General features: G+C 36.6%; 1 protein-coding gene across 2 annotated transcripts; it reads right to left on the bottom strand.

The window, feature by feature from the left end:
- Nucleotides 1-1111: 1111 nt before the first annotated feature.
- Nucleotides 1112-20774, bottom strand: LOC121981110 (protein ARABIDILLO 1-like). 2 transcript variants are annotated; one of them, XM_042533466.1, is made up of 12 exons: nt 19183-20774; nt 18940-19098; nt 18786-18866; nt 18568-18699; nt 15035-15162; nt 14714-14801; nt 12078-12172; nt 6438-6501; nt 3662-3837; nt 2897-3136; nt 2258-2342; nt 1112-1683 (listed from the first exon to the last, which is right to left on the bottom strand). In XM_042533466.1, exons 1-12 carry the CDS (start codon nt 20569-20571, stop codon nt 1507-1509), a joined length of 2814 nt encoding a protein of 937 aa, XP_042389400.1. In that variant the 5' UTR covers nt 20572-20774; the 3' UTR covers nt 1112-1506. The 2 variants fall into 2 exon arrangements, with proteins under 2 accessions (XP_042389400.1, XP_042389402.1); XM_042533468.1 differs by having other exon boundaries at nt 2897-3118; nt 19183-20773.
- Between the last annotated feature and the right edge of the window lie 92 nt (nt 20775-20866).

The following is a 20866-nucleotide window of genomic DNA, read 5'->3' as shown; positions in this document are numbered from 1 at the left end:
TAGAATTTTTTTATCTCTTTAAAAATAACTTATTTTTACCCGAAAGTGTGATCCTCTTGACGTTGGACTCCAACCGAGGTGGAGAAGCTTGTTGTCACCGCCGATTTGAAGAAGACGAAGCAAGAGAAATTTGTCGCCGTCGATGAAGAAGGCGAAGTGGGAGAAGTCTGTGGTTGCTGCCGATTCGAAGAAGACGAAGAGGGAGAAGTCTGTCGTCGTTGGTTCGAAGAAGACAAAGTGGGAGAAGACAAGCCAAGATCTCTCTCACTGCCGCCGGTTCAAAGAGGATCTGTCGCCGCTGCTCTAGGGTTTGCAAAACAAGAGAGGGAAGAAAAGTGCCCCGATAGGTAGATAGGTAAACAACGAAGCGAACGAAGGTTATATTTGAGAAAAAAAATATACTTAACCCCGGAATCGTCCAAAACCTTACAATATGGAGATTTTCTGATTCAGGGATATAACCTCATTTTGCTAACATTCCGAGAATCAAATATAACTTTGGAATTCCTCATGACCCTGAATCAAACACGGTTAAATAACATAACTTTGGTTGAATAACCAAGGTCATGGAGAATAACCCTGAACCAAACATGCCTAAGAGTTGTTATACCATGTGCTAAAGCATGAATGTTTTGTACCCATTGAGCAAGGATGGATTGTAATTATATAGCGATATCTAAAAATATATCTTGGAAACGTCCTAAAGCACTCTTTATATCATTATAAATATACAAACCAAAATTGCAAAAGCCTAAAAATATACATACCCAATTACGATTTTAGATGATTACATCATGATTTAATAGATTATTGTATATCATAATCTCTTATCCCACCGAAAATTGATCTCTTATTCCATTATAATAAAACAGTCACATTCTAGATAACTGGACACCCTATGGAACATCAATTGACTTGACTATAAAGCAATATGCTAGCATTTGAGAGGGAAAAGGATGATTAAACAAATCAAATAACATGAATAAACTTAAGATTAATCTAATCATTATGATTCACAAATACTAGATTTTTTTTTGGACAAATAGTGGCAAAAAATTCGACCGAAATGTAAAATCTGATGATTTTTTTGGACAAAACGGTAAAATAAGGGTTGATTGGGAAGCAAAATATGCCTACTTCTGTCCCATTTGTTCTATTATAATCATACAAATACAAACATAACCACTACTGAAAAGTCGAAAACTTACATATACTGGTTTCTTCAGCTACTTGCACCTTCTCGCACACGTCAAAAAAAATATATAAAAATAATAAAAGGCGCCAAACCATGACATGCAAACTCAAAGCTTACCAACACCACATTGACATGAACCCCAATTGGTTTCTTTTTTTTTCATTGAACAATTGGGTCTTATTAAGTATATGAACCAGTGAATGAAGTGCGTCGAGCACGGGAAGGTTCATTGGCAACGTCAGAATCTGCAATAGCAGAACTTAGGAAAATCCATGATAATGTACCCGACTATATCAGAAGTGTCTTCCAAATTATGTCGAAGCTGCTGACTGATGGTGTTCTAGATTCCTTAGAACTATCCTTGCGTACATTTTAGCTTCAATCGGGGCAGTGGCTGCTGCGGCAGAAGCACGAAGGACACGCGATGCTCCAGCTTTCTGCAATAAGCCTGCGTGGTGCATTGCATGCCGACCTCCGTGAATAGTGAACTGCATTTCAAAGTAGATAGCAAGTCAAAAAAATTAGTAGGTGAAGGTGGCCTGCATATTATGAATTGTTAAAATCAACAATATTGCTGTGCTTATACGTGAAAAGCAGTCACCTATTCAGTATGTCTAGAGAAAATAAATCAAAAAAAATCCTAAAAAGAAGAATATGAAGAAAAAAAATATTAAAGTTGGATAAGCACACAGTTTTCCACGAGCTTATATGAACGAATACAACCAATAAAGCATAGCCTACCTGCTCTCTCAAAAACAAAAGAGCAATGGTTGTCTGACCATGTCTTTATTATGTTCTTTATCACTTGTCATTCTGCAACTCATATTTGCGGCTCCAAGTGCAAAACAAGAATGTCTATGGTAAGGTCCAGAGTTTCAATAAGTTTATGATTATAATGTTTAAAGAATATTAGTTCATTACGAAGAAATCCATGGGACATGCATTTCTAGAAAAGAATTAGTATGGTTAGGGAACGAGACGAAAGGCTGGAGAGGAGCAGCAAAAAGCTGTGCAATCTGTTCAATATAAATACCAAATACACCAGAAACATGCAGCAATTACCTGAACAAGAGCAAAAGCAGCACAGGCTCGAAGAATAGATGAAGGATTTCGAAGCATTGCAACATATCTCCCGATTTCAGCAGCACTGGAATACAATAACAAAAGGATACAGGCAAAGTAAATTAAGATTTCACTCCTAGGGAATCATGTAAACATGCAAAGTTGAAAAATAGAAAAGAAAGAATTCATGATGCAAGAAAGCAGACTGAATATATAGCGGCATAAATGACGGTAAAAAGTATCTGAGATATGCCCAATCTAAACATCACTTCCAAGTTGAAGGAGATAGTCCTCAAAGCAAATATGGACGCCAGTAAAACGCTAAATCATAATCTTCAAAGCAAATATTTTATCTTTTCATTTCGGCACATTAAGAATTTTTTAAAATTTTTGCAATTTGTTTTTCTGAGTTGCAATGTGAAATATGAAATATTTTGTTGTTATATATATAATAACATAAATTAATATTATTCATTCTTAACTAAATATGTCTCTCTTTTTTATTTCAACATTTTGATTATAGTGTAATTCTTATTCATAGCTATGACACCATGTGTTACAGTTGTCAAACCAAGTTGTTAACTTCTCATCCAAACCTACTTAAAAATTTTAAATTAGTAACAGGAATCAAATGCACACCTGCATCTCAAGTGCCCTGCTTCTTGTATTTGAACTGCTTCTACTACCTGTGCCAACGTTGCAGGAGCTGATGATGTAGCAGTCACTGAGAAAATGTGTGGATCTGAAAATGACAGCAAGAAATCTTCTATCTGCTTCAGAGCCATCCTTCTAGCACCATCGAAGTTAACACTCTTTGAAGAACCTTCTAGTAAAGAACCCACAAGTGCCACTTCATCCATTCTGTGAAACCAATTCAAACTAACGAGTATAGATGCAAACATTAGACACTTTAACATAACTACAGCAGCACAAGGAACTTTGTGCACAATTAAATGACACTTAAGAAAAAATACAAAAAATTATTGTTGAACATCTGAGAATGTTAAGTTAGATGCAGAGTTACTAAATATTTAAATGCACAAGCAGAAAGGTGTAGCCCCATAGACCATCAAAATGATACAAAGTTAAAGGTAGTATACATATGTTTAGTTGGTTCATAGATATAATTAAATTTGATTCAATGATGATTAAGTATATGAGTATGAAGAAAATAAACAAATAAAATGACATCTAATGTCCTTGCATGGAGCTAGATGGCAAGATAACCTTTCTACACAATCACAAAAATTTGTGACTTAAGCTGTCTGTCAATGCTGAATCTTGAAAAAAAACTTCTATTTGTTTGTTCAATATATTAGGAAATTCGACTAAAAAAGCCAACATATTAAATCTGCAAACGTGGTTTTTGAATATCAGGAATGACCAAAAATAAAATTTTAGTACCTCCCATCAAACATGTAAGCAAGTGCCAGTGCAGCCATGAAACGAGCCATTTTTGATACAGATGATGAACATAGTTGTACTAGAACTGGGACTCCCCCTTCTTCAATTATCCGTAGAGCGTTACTAGAATTAAAAGCAAGATTCCAAAGTGCCCCGGCAGCAGTCTCATGAACATCCTGTGCACAAAAGATAACTAAGACTTGGCTGAATTGTACTTCCTTTACATTGTCCATGATGCTCAATGCTTCCTATTTTCTATTAGTTCAATAATTAAGATACAACCACAAGAGTTAACTTTGCAGACAAATTGTTACAGAAAGGAATAGCTTCACATACATATAGACATTTATATCAAGTTATCAAATTGTTCAAATGCACATTTCAATTTCCTATAAGCGATGGGCCAGATTAAAAATTATAAGAAGAGTAACTAGATTATTTCTTATCAGTCAGTGAAAATGAGAACAGCAGAATGCACAAGAGTTAGGCATGTTCGAATGCAGTCAAGGGAGAGGTTAGGAGAAGAAAGCACAGTTTTTGAGGTGCTTTACCTCAGTTAAAAAAAAATCTGAGAGGATGGAGCCCACACACCTCTTCGGAGATTGGTTTTGGACCAAAATCATGTTCATCCCAATAGTATCCATCGAAGGGAAAAAGTCCTATTTATCCCATCCCTTTTGGTGCAACATGGAGTAGCAGGCAAGGCCACTATGACACTATGAAATAAGCAAGATTGTAGCAAGCACGAGAAAGGAAAGTGCAGGCAGCTTCTACAGCAAAAGCAAGATCAACAAGTAGCAGCTATTGGTTAGCCATGAGGATGAGATAGTGCAAGGCAGGGTCAACAGCCAATAGGCAAACTGAACCAGGAGGGCCATAGGCAAGGGTCAGTGGGAAAAACAAGGGTGACAGCATGCAGCTTGGCAGGTACAAGTGCAGCAAGGGCGAGGCACAACAACACAAGCAAGATGAGGTCAATGAAGATAAGAATAATCTTGTAGGTGTCCCTTAGTGTTGGCACACTTACTTGGTATCAATACTGAGCTGTTCCTGACTGAGACTAATGATTCCCAACACTGGATCTTTAAACCTTGGCCTGAAGCATAAGCCATAACTTCCCATCATCTCAATCAGCATGAGCAAAACTTGTTTTACTCGTTGAGTAAAACAAACACTAGGTGCACACAAAGAGATCACTAGTACGGGCCGAAATCATGATGTTACTAGGTCATACTGACGTTGTCTCATCCATATTGGATATTAGTCAAGACAGGAACTTAAGGATACTTTGGGTTTCAAAGGGTGGAGGCTTCAAAAGCATACAAGAAATGTTAACTCCTTGGCGGACTGGAACATTCCAAGTGATGTGAAGGCTTCAACTCAGAAAGAATGTGGAGGTCAAGGAAGTGGAAGCAGCAGCAGCTAAGAATCTTTTGCAGCTTCAGCTGTGTCAGGAAACTTCAGCACCTCACAGAATAACTTACTAAGTTCCTTTGTACGAGCAGAGGGAATAGACTTCGGTTGCAAGGGTGAATAGTGTGAGGGGTGAATTAGTTAACAATTTAATAACTTAAATAATTATATGATACAAGGGAGTTAATAAGTTAACACATAACTCCGGTAAATAAAATTTTAATATACATTACTTATGTTTATGATAAGTAAACAGATTAATAACTTGCGTAACACACATTAAATATTAATAAGTTAGGCTTTGTAAATACAACAACAACAACAACAACAACCAAACCTTATCCCACTAGGTGGGATTAAGTTAGGCTTTGTAAATAAATTATATTAATACTATAGTCAAGTTATGAGGATGTTAATAGTAGAATTTTTTTCTAAAATTAATTAGATAATTAAATATTAACTTTTAAAAAAAATCTTAAGCTACATTATTTAATATCGATAGACTTTAGAAATCATCCTGGGACACTTCGACCAATGCTAAAATAAGCATAAGTATTAGCACGATATAACAGTGAAACCATCTATCCAAAGATCAATACCCTGTCATGGACTAGTACTTTAAATCTTGGTCAAAATAATGATGAATATTTACAACTATGTTTATAATCTTGTTACCCACTACATATGCCCCCGAGGGCATGGTGTGATGGTAAACGGAAGGACGAGTTTTCGAAACAACGAGGGTTCAATTCCCACACAACGCAAATAAAAGCCTACGGTGCTCGAACCACTCATGGTGCTTACCTGATGGCCGGTGGGAAACTTCCGGAGGACCGCCTCTAAGTGAATGAAGGATAGAAATACCGGACACCTAGGCTTTCTTTCTTTGTTACCCACTATATGTGGTCAATCAATGGAAACCATGCATAATAAATTTAAAATGTACGGCATACCAAGTTTCCCATTGTTCAATTTTCATCAGGAATATTGTGCTCTAATAGTGTTGACTCTTGTTTCAACCAGAATATTTTTGCTAGTGCCTTGCAAAGTGCAGATTCTTGGGAATTGGGATGGAAGAAAAAGGAGCTCAATTCATAGTAGTATCAATTAATATGCCACAATCAATAGTCTGAGACAGGAAATGAAAATGCCATGTAAGATTCACAGACACAAGAGCGACTAATCTAGAAATTGCATCTCAAAGCGTTACATCATTCTAGTATAAAAGAAATACTCCATTGTTGCATGCAAGTAAAATTACCTTGAATTAATAGTAAGTAAAGGAAATATATTAAGAGGAGAAGGATGATAGAATAATATTAAACAGAAAATTAAATGATTTCAAAATAATATAAATACTTACTTCAGTATCAGAACGTGCCAATGCAATTAAAGGTGCTACACCTCCTTCCCTTCCAATCGCAATGCTAAATACCAGAAGAAGAAAAATAGGGAATTAGCAAGAGGAAAAATTGAACCACAAAAAAAGGAAATTGAGTTGGCATTTAATAAATTTGTTTAGTGTGAAACAAGGCCAATGAAGCAGTCTAGTATTCAGCTCTAGTCCAGTTACTCTAGTTATTAGCACCAACATGGTTTTTAGTATCAGTGATGTTGGCATTTAACGATTGGTATTTGCCAGTTTTACTAAGAAGGCAATACTGGGTTGCACTTCATAATACCAACCAGTTCTTGGCAAGTCAAATTCTCTTCAAAGACAGTAAGTCATAAAAGCACTATGTCATAGTTATGCTCCAGCCAATGTTGAAGCCAGTAAAAGGGCAAGAGTTTAAATTCTTGGAATCCAAGTTGGCCTATGCTAACGAAACAACTAAAAGAATCAAGATAATAGATAAAATGAATAGGCATGAAATTTTTGCATGTGAAATTTTAGATATATTGGATTTATCATTCAACAAAACAGAGATATATCATCAATAGGATGAAGAATGTGGTTGAAATAAAGAGAAAAATTATAAAGTTTGCATTATTGTCATGTACCTAATAGTATAAAATAATTTTTTCAAGAATATGATACAACTTGACAGATTTTATAGATCAGAGTGTTAGAATTTTAAGAAGCAATACTACTAAAAATATTAAGATGGATGTGTGGGGCCATTAGAACAACAAAATAAAAATTACTAATATTCTAGAGAAACTGGGAACTCTGCCCATGATGACCGGTCATGGTCGGTCCCAAACCTGGATAAAGGAGGAGGGTTGCGTTAGGTTGCCCGCCAGCGTTAAAACTATGATAAATATTCAATGAATGAATCCATTAAACTATTATGCTAATGCTAGGTTGTTCCACGGAAGGAACGCGTTGCAGGGTCCGACTATAACGTCTCGGCAAGGACTGCTACATCTTCATAACTCAGGTGCAGTGCTAAATATGCAAGAGTTCGCGTTACAAGGTCCGACTGTAACATCTCAGCAAGGACCGCTACATCTCCATGAGAACTTGGGTGTAGTGTTAAATAGGCAAGAGTTTTCACACCATAGGTTGGATAAGAACAAATATGATAGGAAAACTAATAATTTAAGATTTGAAACATGAAACATAGGAACTGTCACTGGTAAATCAATGGAGGTAGTAGATATGATGATTAGGAGAAAAATTAGTATTTTGTGTGTACAAGAGGCAAAATGGGTAGGTGAGAAGGCAAAGATGATAGAGAACTCGAGTTTTAAGTTATGGTACACTGAAAAGAATAAAGCAAAAAATAGAGTGGGTATTATTGTAGATAGTTTGTTAAAGGATGAAGTTGTAGGAGTAGTTAAAAAAGGAGATAGAATTATAGTCCTTAAGATAATAGTGGCGAAAGAAACTATGAACATAATTAACAAATATGCACCACAAGTAGGATTAGATGAAGCTACCGAATCAAAGTTTTGGGACGACTTAGATGAAATATTATAAAATATTCCACCAAATGAAATGATTTTAATAGGTGATCTAAATGGGCATGTCGGAGTGAAAAATGAGGAATATGAGAGGGTACATGGGAGTTATGGGTTTGGAACGCGAAATGAGGAAGGGAAAACTATATTAGATTTTGCGATAGTATATGACCTTATATTATCTAATACGTTTTTCAGATCTATTATTGTAGGTAGGCATGTATTGTATATAGATAGAGCGAGAAGGCGAACTCGCAGACTAGCTTTTCGAAAGCGTGGAAGGCCGAACGACACACACCTTCGGGTGCTGCTGCCACACGGGCCTATACTTTAATATTGGGTCAATTTCCCACGAGTGGAAAAGCTGCCATTCACAAAGCGGTTGGCTTGAGAGTGAATGGTGACCGCTGTTAAACGTGAACTAGAAAGGGTGGAGAATCTCGCCTATTGGGATTTGTCCCAACACGAGAACTTTTGTCTCCTACTTACCTTTGGGAGGAGGATTGTAGCTGCTAATGAATAGACGGACTCGTGACGCCTTCCTACAGCTTTGGCATTTTTCCCAGGAGTGAAAACAAAGCCTTCATCCAGCCGCTGGCTTTAGGCTTGACATGGTGACTACTGCTTAGATCAGAGGGAGTTCAACACTTAGATACTGCTAGCTTGCCGAGAAAGGCTTGACTTTAAAGTAAAGGGCTTGCTTCCTTGTCCAGCACTCAGCGAATAATAAATCGTAAATTGACTTTCTTATGATTAGGAAGAAGGATAGAAAGATTTATAAAGATTGTAAAGTCATCTTGGAGAAAGTTTAACTACCCAACATAGGTTAGTAGCGTTGGATATACGTCTCAAACATAGTATCAATAGAAAAAAAATATATACGATTCCTAGAATTAAGTGGTGGAAATTAAATGATGGAAAACAAAATATATTTAAGGAGAAGGTAGAAGTACAAACATTAGGTGAAATATACGATGACTCTAATACAACATGGGATAAGATAGTATCAAAGTTGAAAATAGTAGCTAAGAGTGTATTCGGTGAGTCAAAGGAACATGCACCACTAAGTAAGGAATCTTGGTGGTGGAATAAGAAAGTACAAGAGAAAGTGAAGGAAAAACGAATAGCTCATAAGAAATTTTATATTTGTAAGAACGAGAAAAACTTAAAAAAATATACAATAGCCAAGAAAGAAGCTGAGAAGGTAGTGAATAAAGTAAAAAAATAAAACTTTTGAACGATTGTATCAAAAATTGGATACAAAAGAAGGGGAAAGAGACATTTATAGAATAACTAAAGTGAAAGAAAGGGAAACAAGAGATCTTAGCCAAATAACATGTATTAAAGATGAATGTAATAGGGTATTAGTAAACGATGGAGAAATAAAGAGCGGTGGAAGAGGTATTTTCATCAACTATTTAATAAAGGTTTAGGTGACCAACTTAAATTAGGTAATTTAAGTATGTTAAATGAGCATAAAAATTTTAATTTTTATCATAGAATTCAAACTTAATAAGTAAAAGAAACTTTAAATGAGAAGCACAATGGAAAAGCAATTGGAATAAGAAAGTACAAGAGAAAGTGAAGGAAAAACGAATAGCTCATAAGAAATTTTATATTTGTAAGAACGAGAAAAACTTAAAAAAATATACAATAGCCAAGAAAGAAGCTGAGAAGGTAGTGAATAAAGTAAAAAAATAAAACTTTTGAACGATTATATCAAAAATTGGATACAAAAGAAGGGGAAAGAGACATTTATAGAATAACTAAAGTGAGAGAAAGGGAAACAAGAGATCTTAGCCAAATAACATGTATTAAAGATGAATATAATAGGGTATTAGTAAACGATGGAGAAATAAAGAGCGGTGGAAGAGGTATTTTCATCAACTATTTAATGAAGGTTTAGGTGACCAACTTAAATTAGGTAATTTAAGTATGTTAAATGAGCATAAAAATTTTAATTTTTATCATAGAATTCAAACTTAAGAAGTAAAAGAAACTTTAAATGAGAAGCACAATGGAAAAGCCGTTGGACCAAATGATATTCCGATAGAAGTATGGAAGTGCCTAGGGAAACAAGGTATTGAATGACTTACAAAATTATTTAATATGATATTGAAAATGAAAAAATGTTCGATCAATGGAGAATAAATACTCTAGTTCCCTTATATAAGAACAAGGGAGACGAATAAAATTATGCAAACTATAGAGGTATTAAACTAATGAGTCATATTATGAAATTTTGTGAAAAAATAATAGAAAAAAGATTAAGGAAGGAGACCACAGTGACTAAAAATCAATTTGGGTTTATGCTTAGAAGGTCGACAATAAAAGCAATACATCTTCTTAGACAATTAATTGAAAAATATCTGGAGCAAAAACAAGATCTACACGTGGTATTCATTGGCTTAGAAAAAGTTTATGATAGAGTCCCAGAGAAATTATATGGAGAATTCTAGAAAAGAGAGGTATTAACGTAACATATATTGAACTAATTAAGGATATGCACGAGGATGTAACGACTAGAGTAAAGACTTCAGGCGGAGTAACTGAAACATTTCCAATAAAGATAGGGTTACATCAAGGATCAGTTCTAAATCCCTATTTTATTACATTAATTATGGACGAACTCACTGCGCATATTCAAGATATAGTACCGTGGTGCATGTTGTTTGCAGATGATATTATTTTGGTAGATGAAGCACGTGAAGGAGTAAATGTTAAACTAGAATCTTGGCGGGAAACACTAGAAGAGAAAGGTTTTAATCTTAGTAGATTAAAGACAGAATATATGGAATTTAAGTTTAGCAATATTAGAAGTAATGAGACAATTGTTAAGATAGGAGAGGACGAGTTGCTTGGAACCGAGAAATTTAAATATTTAGGATTATTTTTGCAAAACAATGGAGGGATTGAGAGAGATGTCTTACATAGAATACAAGTAGGATGATTGAAATGGAGGGGAGCGTCGAGTGTTTTATGTGATCGTAAAGTACCTCTTAAACTAATGGTAAGTTCTATAAAACCGCAGTTATACCTGCTATGTTATATGGAGCTGAATGTTGGGCTATGACTCGAGCACATGAGCAGAAGATGAGAGTTGCAGAGATGAGGATGTTAAGGTGGATGTGTGGGCATACAAGAATGGACAAAATAAGAAATAAGAGCATTAGAGAGAAAGTCGGAGTTGTATCTATTGAGGAAAAACTCTGAGAAATGTGTTTAAAATGGTACGAATATATACTTAGATGACCAATAAATTCTCCGGCGATGTGAAACTATGATAAATATGCATATCAAACGAGAAAGAGGAAGATCAAAAAAGACTTGGTTAGCAATAATAACAAGATAAAATTTATTTAAATATAGATAATGATATAGTAGGAGATAGAGTTCAATGGCATAAAAGGATTCATACAGCCGATCCTACCTAGTGGGAAAAGACTTGATTGTTGTTGTTCTAGAGAAACTGGGTGGCTCCAATAGAAGATAAAATTATAGAAAATAAATTTAGGTGGCACAAAATTGTTTAAAGGCGACCAGATATTTGTATATTATGAGTTGAATGTATTAAAGGAGAAGGAATAAGGAAGATATTAAAGATTACTTTAGTTAACATCATGAAACTACTAGATTTGACAATAACTAGTGATATAATCTGCATGTAGCTATCCTCAAATAATTAGGGCACAAGAAATTTGACGATGCTTAAATGGATGACAATTCATGGAATTCCTCAAAAAGGGATTGCATGGTCAACATGCTACTCGACCAGCAACTCAGAATTTCTTGTTGCCCACGTTATAGAGTCACACTTATCAAGATTTGTAATCCTTAACCAAGAAAAATGGATGGAAAAATATCTATAGCTGGCTTCATTAGCAGAACTGGTAATCTTCACCAATCTCCTTTCTCTAGAGTGCATTATTGCTCAAAAGACCATAAGCCACTCTTTGATATTAAACCTCACATATCACATATTAGACAATATCAAAGAGTGCATTGCTATGACCATTACCAAACACAAGCTGCAAGTAACATTTCGTCTATTTGTAATTACAGAATCATCTGGAATAGCTAATAAAACAGAACAAATTACCTATTAGCCTCTGAAACTGATAAACCCCACAAAGCCCCAGCAGCCCTTTCCTGAAGACCTTGGGAAGCATTTGAACAAGAATGTGCAAGAGCTACCTGAAAATTTCAACAAAATAAATAACAGTGTCAAGATTTATTATGAAACAACATTTTATCCTTCTGCAAAGGAAAAGTAGCTAGTGGGACAAACCAAAAGTTTGCAAACAGTGTTAAAGACAATTTGAATCTTCAAATCTAGGATCTACCAGAGAAAAAAATAAATCTGTTACCTAAAGACCATTGTATCAACGAACAAAAATGAGTAGCCACCCAAATGAAATAGAAGGTTTGAATTTAAGGCGAAAAGAAAAATTGAGAACCGAGACTGTAGCCCTTGGCACAGAGTTCAACTTCCAGCAAATAAGAAATTCAAGAGATTATCATTTGTAGATTAGAATGGCATGCTCATGCAGTCAAAAGAATTCTTAAGTTTTATGGTAATATTGCTCTTCTTCCATGTCGACAACATTAAACTATTCAGCATCCCTTCTATGTCCAGCATCCCTTCTAGCGCCCCTTGTTATCACTTTAGTTTAGGATTCTTTACTCATTGTTGATACTTTCATTTACTTGAGATGCTTGATATTTAATGACAATAATTATTGAAAAATTTCTTTTTTGTTAGAGGTGGCTTGCAGTTGAAAGATGACAGCATGTGTTATATTTCTATTTTAATCCAAAATTCATAATTGCTTCATAACTCTTGAATATAGTTCAAATGAACTAGAGTCTTAAATTTAATTGCAGAGTTCTTGCATAGTTCCTGTGAATAACAAATCTCCTGCATAGTTTTTATAGGTTTATTGCCTGAATTTTTTTGTGTATAGTTTGATTTTCTACAAATCACTTTATATTTTGTTACTTTGAATTTGCATTGAAACTAGTATCAAAGAACTGAAATCCTCAAATTACCCAAAAAAACACTGAAATCCCTAAAACTCGAACCAAACCAAAAATTTTGGTAGAGTTCAAGGGGATACAACCACAGATTCACTTAAAAGTTCACTTATGACAATCTGTCTAATAGTCCTATGCTAATTACAATGCATTATACCAACATAATTAACAATTTGGGTGTGTCTGAACTCTGAACAGTTAAGACAGTATAACATTGCATGTTTGGTACGCTGTATCCAATGCATGTTTGGTGTGACATCCATGCAATCTATCACATCCACAACTCTTAGTGATGGAGATGCCATTGTTGCATACATGTTGATTATGAAACATTATTGGCATCATTGGTTATACTTCTTCATTGTGTTTCCTACTTTTCACATTTGTGCTTAGTTTGTTTTGCCTCCCGGTGGGTGTCAAATTAATTGTGCTAGTAGTTTGAGATTATTGTATCTTCCAATTAGATATAATGCTATGTTCTGCTTAATTTTTCTCTAAAACTAACAACTATTAGTCATTTGTTTAAAGGTCATGCACAATGGACTACATCTATTGTTAGGCGGTTTCACCTGGGACGGATGTGAGAAAACTGATTGTTTCTATCAGATGATATAAGTCAAGACATCAAGTTTTGTTGGCAGTAAAGCAAAGTTGTAGCCTTTCATCAAACTCTGATATCAACCTTTTACAGTAATTTTTTTCCCCTTAATGATGCTTGAATTCCTTGCGCTAGCATATTATGGAAGCCAAAAAAGAAGTCTGGGCTACTACAAAGAACTAAGATTAGTGCATTGAATGGATTCATCCCCATCAAGAAATTGCTAGGGTTCTTACTTTTCTGTTATCAAAAATGAACTAAAACTCCTCAACATAAAGAGTGTCGCTAAAGGACTAGTATAACCTTGCCAAACGACTAGTAATAACCATGCCATCTTGGAGATATATCTGTCCGTGCCACCAAATTTGCACATGGGAGAACAATAATTGCCTATGAATACTAGGAAGCCTAGCAAGTGTCAACTGAAAGAAAAGTGCTTTATTGGATAAAAATAATAGTTCCGATGGCCATCAAGGGTGCAGTTTACGGAATATTCATCCTTTCTGCAAAGGATTGCTGCACAAAGATGCCACAAGAATAGCAAAATCAGACCTCAGTGTAGCATTTGAAGTATTGAGCAACATCCAGTTTCCAACAAGTTGATATTTACTTCATCAAGAAGTTGATAGGGTTATTACTTCCCTGGTTTCATAAACTCAAAAACTCCTTAACATGAGAAGTACTTCCACATGAGATAACCAAAATGATACATGGGTATATGTAGATTCGCAAGCAAACCTTAAATTTACAATTTATAATGTGGGATTGAACCCCTAGATCAATAACCTATTAATCTAATACCTGGCATTTTAAATATACACAAAGCACATATATCATTTAATTAGTACATATCATATTGTGTACATCAAAAATAAACTGTTTAAAAATGGTTCCCAATAATTGGGAACTGTGATACACTCTTTCTATCAATTTAATTATAAGTGTCTTCAGAATTTTGATACTATAAATGAAAAGTCATATAACACTAGCATCATTACAAAATATTTGTAAAATATAGCATCCAAAGAGAGAAAGAGAAATGGATCCTTAAAGTTTTTGTAATGGGAGATGCAAAAAGACACTGGATGATTAAAGAGATATACCAACGCTTCAACTCCACCAACTAAAGCAATGGCTTCACGATTTCTATCATCGAAAGATAAATTCCATAAAGCACCAGCAGCTTCTTGCCTGGGTAAGTGACAAAAGAAAATTACTATTATACAAAGCACTGGTAATGTTGAAAAATTGGTGTTCTGAAAAAAAATGAAATTAAGAGCCTCATATTAGAATGAAATATATAGTAGATATACAAAGCAAAGAGGTCAGACATATGTGAAGCATATTTGTCTGAGACAACATAACAATTCAGAAAGTCAAAGGTGACATTGTTACTGAGAAATTAGATTAAAAAATACAAATACCTTACACCTTCGTTTTGAGAATAAGTTAATTGCACTAGCGCCTCAAGTGCACCTGCCTCTTGGCCAACAGTGGCATTGTTGCTGTTGCTGTCGCCATGGGCTGCCAAATTAGCCAAAGCTCGTGCAGCCTAAGACAAGGGGAAAAATTAGAGGAATCCTACAATCTCAAATTACACAACATTAGGATAGACTAAAAGCTTCCACAAAAAACCATGTTTTAAAAGGACTTCTAGCAAAAGAATATAGAAACTCTAGATAGAATAAATGCTAGTCAGCAACATAGGTCTAAATTAAAAGTCCTTAGGTCGTTTGAATCATTGGTCCCAGCAAACAAGCCAATACAATCAAAGCAAACAAAAGAAAGTAATGTTCCAAATTCCAAAAAGTTTCGACTTTTATTTTTTATCGTATTTTTTTTTATATATTTCAGGGTGGTGATTACAAGGTACTACGATTTTCAGAATAATAACCTAAGTGATATTGCATATATTCTGTTTGTGTCCATTTCTGATGCTAGCTTTTTATACATTTATTTTGTTACATTAAATGGCTCACCTATCTCAGAGAACATCTTCGTTGAAACATAAAAAATAGGTTATTATCTCCATAAGTGACTGGTGGAGTGTGTAAATACATAAAGTTATAATAGATACAATAAGCCGCACTCCAAGAAAAATAGGGTGTTAATGTTTTTTGATGCTTCATAAATTGACTAACTGTAACTAGTCACTCTACTCTAGCTACAATAAAATAAACCATATTAATGGCAAGTTGCATCAAATTATGTTTCTTTAACCAATTTCTTTTTGAAATAATTATAGTTAGACTTCCTACCAAGTAACTTTGCCGTTCTAAAATAAATAGTGTATTCCCTCTATCATAAAAGTGATCTTATGAACCATAAACCATCAATTATTTCCTAGCATGGTCAACCAAGGACTTCAGTGATATAGTGAGTTTCCAAATATTTTACCTCAATTGTACCTTTTACACCAATTGAGGAAGAGGGAGACCAAATAAGACTTGGTTAACAATGATAAAATAACATAAAATTCATCTAAATATAGATGAGAATGTATTAGGGGATAGAGACTATTCATGTAGCCAACCCCACTTAGTGGGATAAAGACTTGGTTATATTGTTGTTGTAATTGTACCGTCAACAATGGTACCAATCAAGAGAACCTCACGAACATAGATGGTTGGAAAAGCAGCACACAAGAAGTATTTATGGATCTAGTACCACACAGACTTCCTATTTTTGACAAGAAATGATTTTTCTTTATTCATACATTATTTATAAATGAGATTGTGTTTTTTTCCTCAGTATATGGCTTTTTTCTCATCTTGATAATTTGTAGAGGCATAGGTGTAGCAACATATTAATTGGTGGTGAAGAGAGGAATTAGTGTTAACCATGTGGTGTCCAGACCAGGGCAGGGAAGTGCTGGTCAGTCAGAAATACAGTCCCTTAATACATGAGGTTTTTTAAAGGTGTGTGCATAGCAGGTGGGCTGCTGAAGATGAAGGACTGGTGGTGAGTTTCTTCTAGATGGTGATGAAGTGAGAAAGGAAAGAAGTAGAAAAGCATGTTGAGAAAGTGGAAAAATGTTCGCTAAAATAAATTTAAAAAATAAAGAAATTAATCAAAGGAGATGGAAATTATGCATTCCAAATGGTAAAAGCATGTTCTCAGTGGCGAAAATAGAAAATGGGTATATGTTAGAGAAGATTATGGAAATAGTGTTTGCAAGAGACACAGTCACAACACACTCAGGAGGGGCAAATATGTGATTTGATGAGTTTCAGTCTTAATGATAGGATGTTGGAATTGTGGTGTGTCACAGTAAATGATGAGTGATGGTGAGCAAGCAAACAAGGTATGGATTGTTGTCCAGAGAAGAGAACAGATCGACTGAGAAACAGAAGACGACAAGATGAAGAGAGATAAGAAAATAAAAATAAAACAGGGGGAAGGAGAGGAGATGGATCAAGGTAAATAGCCAGAAGGTTAAGAAAAGGACAAAGGAAGGATAACCAAGAAAATGAGGAAAAGATAGACAAAAAGGCTTTGGTGCTAAATTCGAGAGACAAGAGAAGAAGAAGAAAGTCAAGGGGGACTCACAATTCAACCACACCAACAACATGAGTCGCAAACCAACACCACTGTTAATCACATAAAATTTAGAAAAAGTCATGTTGGGCGCCAATATCATATTTGCAATGGATACAGCTACTGACTCTCATTAACATGGAGTTCAACCATTAGACAACTTTAAACATTAGTGAGGAGACCTTTTAATAAATGCTAGGGCAAAAAAAAAAAAAAATACCACAATGTAACATTAAAACAACCCATGACAACTAATCATACAATATCTTTGAGGCGAAGGGTGGTTTGCCTTGTGGTTGTTGTGCATGACAACTAGGGGAACAAGAAAACAGTGGCTGAGATAAGGATGGTGGGGCAATCCATGATAGTGAAAAGACTGAAAAGTGTGAACATTTAACCTTGGAATGGTGGCTCCAACAATGAAGGGCAATAAGCCACATTGTGGTGTCAGCCTTGTTAGTGGACTAGGCAGTGTGCAACATGCAAGGCTTGCAAACTGTTGTGAGGCAATTAACATGCCTACAAATAAGCCACATTGGTTGGGATGGTGAAACTCCTAATCAGGCATGATAAGAGGTCACAGCCTTAATCACTTATAAAAAGATGGTTGAGTCCAAATGGACAAGTCTGTGATAGGCAATAAGAGGATTGGACAGATTGCACAAAAGGCCAAGAAAATATAGACAGGGGAGTTAGGAAGTGAAGAGAAAAGGAAAAGAAAGAAAAGAGAGAACATGAATTCAATTCCAATACCACTTTATGTAGACCCACCAAGAAGGAGAAGAGAGAAAGATGTGAGGGAATAGAAGGGTGAAAGAAAGAAGAGATGGAAGAAGAGAGGAAGAAAGGGAAGAGAAAGGAGATCCACAATTCATAACCAAAATATGGTGTCAGATACACCAACAAGATGCCTTGTATATGAGTTAGGAAAGGATTAAAAATTGAATCCACTAAACAAAGACACTTTCTTTTACAATTACTAAAATAATCCTACAAACTGAAATCCTATATTCCATCCATCTACTCCATAATGAAAAGAAATAGTGTATGTACACAACTTTCTTTTAAAAGTCTAATTGACTACATCTTTGTCCATATGTTTAAATTTATAATGAATGGATCAATACAGGGGTGTACAAGCTTTCTTTCTTGGTGAAAATTGCAATAAGATTCTGCTAATCTTGCTGCTAACAACAAGCAATCCACAAAATGGCATGGGTTGTTATTGTTTGAACTTTTTCCTTGGGAGTGCTCAGATTGTTTCAAATTTTCAGATGTGACATATAACGATTTTGTATTACTCCAAGTGATGCAGTTTGATGACAGGAAATGTGTTGCTTTCTCACAAAATATATAGAGATTATCCTCAAGAAAATGCAAGAAAAACATAAAAGACACAAAAGTAACATGCTGCTCAGACCTGTTCTTGGACTCCCTCAACTTTGCATGATTTTGCAAGTGTCACCAGTGCACAAACACCACCAGCAACCGCAATCTCCACGCTGCACTTGTCATCGGCAGCCAGATTCGCAAGTGCACCTGCAGCTCGTTCCTAATTTGAGAACATGTGTACTTAAGTAGTTTTTAAATAATTGTCTTTATGTTAAACAGGCAATAGACCAGATAAATGAAGCATACCAGAACTCCATCTGCTCCAGATTGCCACTTAAATATAAGATCCACCAGGGCTTTAACTCCTCCAGCTTCAGCAATAGCTGCCTGAAATCAAAACGACAATTGTTATTGAATAAACCAACTGCGGAAGGCACCAAATGCCCATTGAACAGCAGACCTTATGCTCCTCTCCAACAGAAAGGTTCCAGAGCCCCCCAGCGGCTTCTTCTGCGACCAATCTGTTTGAAGATTTTGCAAGGTTGGCTAAGATACCAATTCCCCCTTCATCAGCAACTGCTTTTGCAACTTTAGAATTCACTGACAAGTTTGCAATAGCCTACACATTCACAAACACAAACATACAAAATAGAATCAAGGCCAGAGTACTTAAAGTATCAATCATGCCAACCCAAATCTCAACCTTTGCAGATTCAGACTGTACACCCTCCCAACAAGATCGAGCAAGTTCCAAAAGCAAAGGTATTCCACCGTTTTGCATCACTGCTTCTGCTCTTGCAGGTTCCACTGCAGTATTCTCATCCTCTGTCACTACAAATGTGGCCAGACCTGTTGCTGCTCTCTCCTGCACATCCTCCTGTGAGCTTTTTGCTAATCTTAGCAACATCGAAGCCCCTTGTCTCAACCAAAAATCATCCATCCCGTGTGGATTACTCTCTGCTATTCGAAGAAGAGAGTGTGAGAGGATCCACTCTAGCCAGATCATGATGTCATTCAGATTCTTATCCTCATTCTGAAAATTTATCCATTGCACAAATATAGTTTGTTCATTCAGAACTGATCCCTTAAACAGAGAAATAATTCCCCTTAAAACATCAGTAAACTGGGTAAGTAGAATCTTCCCCTTAGTGTTGATGAACGTGCTGGGATTGCGGCTCCCTTCCTCATCAACTGCGGAACAGTTGAGAGCACAGAGTACCTTGAGATTCTTTGATGTGGAGAGAAGTCTTGAGACAGCATTAGCAGAAACATCAGTTCTTGAAACATCCAAACCGACCAGGTTCGGAAGGTTACCCCAAGATGAGGCAGCTGTAGCCCACTGTATATTCCTTGAGCCAGCTATCGAGAGAAACCTCAGTGATACCACATTCTCTAGGGCAGCCTCATCAACCTTTCCGCAATCCAAAAATGCAATCTCTGACAATTGCGGGCAGTGTCTCACTAGGGCATTGATGGCTTCTCCATTAACATCCCGGATGCCAGAGAGACGCAACCGCTTCAGTCTAGTGCAGCACATGGCGACATGGCGAACTGCATCACTGGTTACTCGCACGCAGGGATCTGGACCGATCTGGAGGCTCTCGAGGGCTTCGTGGCGCGCGGCGATCACAGAAAGGGTGGCATCCGTTATCTCACCGCAGTAATCCCCAGCAATTTCCTGAAGGCCGCGCGCCTGTAAGTTGATGAGGGCGGAAGCGGTCTTGGATCCATGGAAGCGGAGTCGGCGAAGGTGGACGCATCGCCCCGCGATGGCGCCCATAGTGTCGGGTTCGCAGCGGTGGGCGCGGAGGTCAAGAGACGTCCAGAGGCACGGGGAGGAACCAAGGAGGCGCCAACCGCGGCAAGTGGAGCCGAGACTCGCGCGGTCGCGGTAATTGAGTCGAGAAAAGAGCTGTACCACCGTGTCGTCAGGCAGGGCTGTCCAGTCCACGGCGGCATCGTCGGCACAGCCTCTTGGAGCCCAGGGGCGGGGGATCTCGCAGTGATCAGAGGACTCAGCGAAGGGTGCCGAGACGTCGGCCCTCTCCTTGTCCTTGGAGTAGGAACCTCGCCGCCGCACCCTCCGGCTCATGGCGAGCCAACTACCGATAACAATCCTGGCCTATCAATCAGTTCTTGCGAAATCACCCTGCGAAATCCGAGGGCAGAAGCATGGGAAAATCGTAGGTGGTCCTGGTCTCGTTCGATCAAATTCCTTTCTAGGGTTTGCGGAGTAATCGGTTGGAGCGATTGAGGAAGCTGGGGCGACGGGCCTTTATGCCCTCATCAATCGCAAACGGAAAAAATATATAACGATATTATCTTCAAACAAAACCTAAAATACCTAATTACTATCTAAATTAAAATTAAAACCATTGCGATATCTG

The sequence above is a fragment of the Zingiber officinale genome, chromosome 5A (genome assembly GCF_018446385.1).
Source record: "Zingiber officinale cultivar Zhangliang chromosome 5A, Zo_v1.1, whole genome shotgun sequence".
NCBI lineage: Eukaryota > Viridiplantae > Streptophyta > Magnoliopsida > Zingiberales > Zingiberaceae > Zingiber > Zingiber officinale.
The sequence above is the reverse complement of the archived record's forward strand: the minus strand, read 5'-3'. Positions and strand labels throughout refer to the sequence as shown.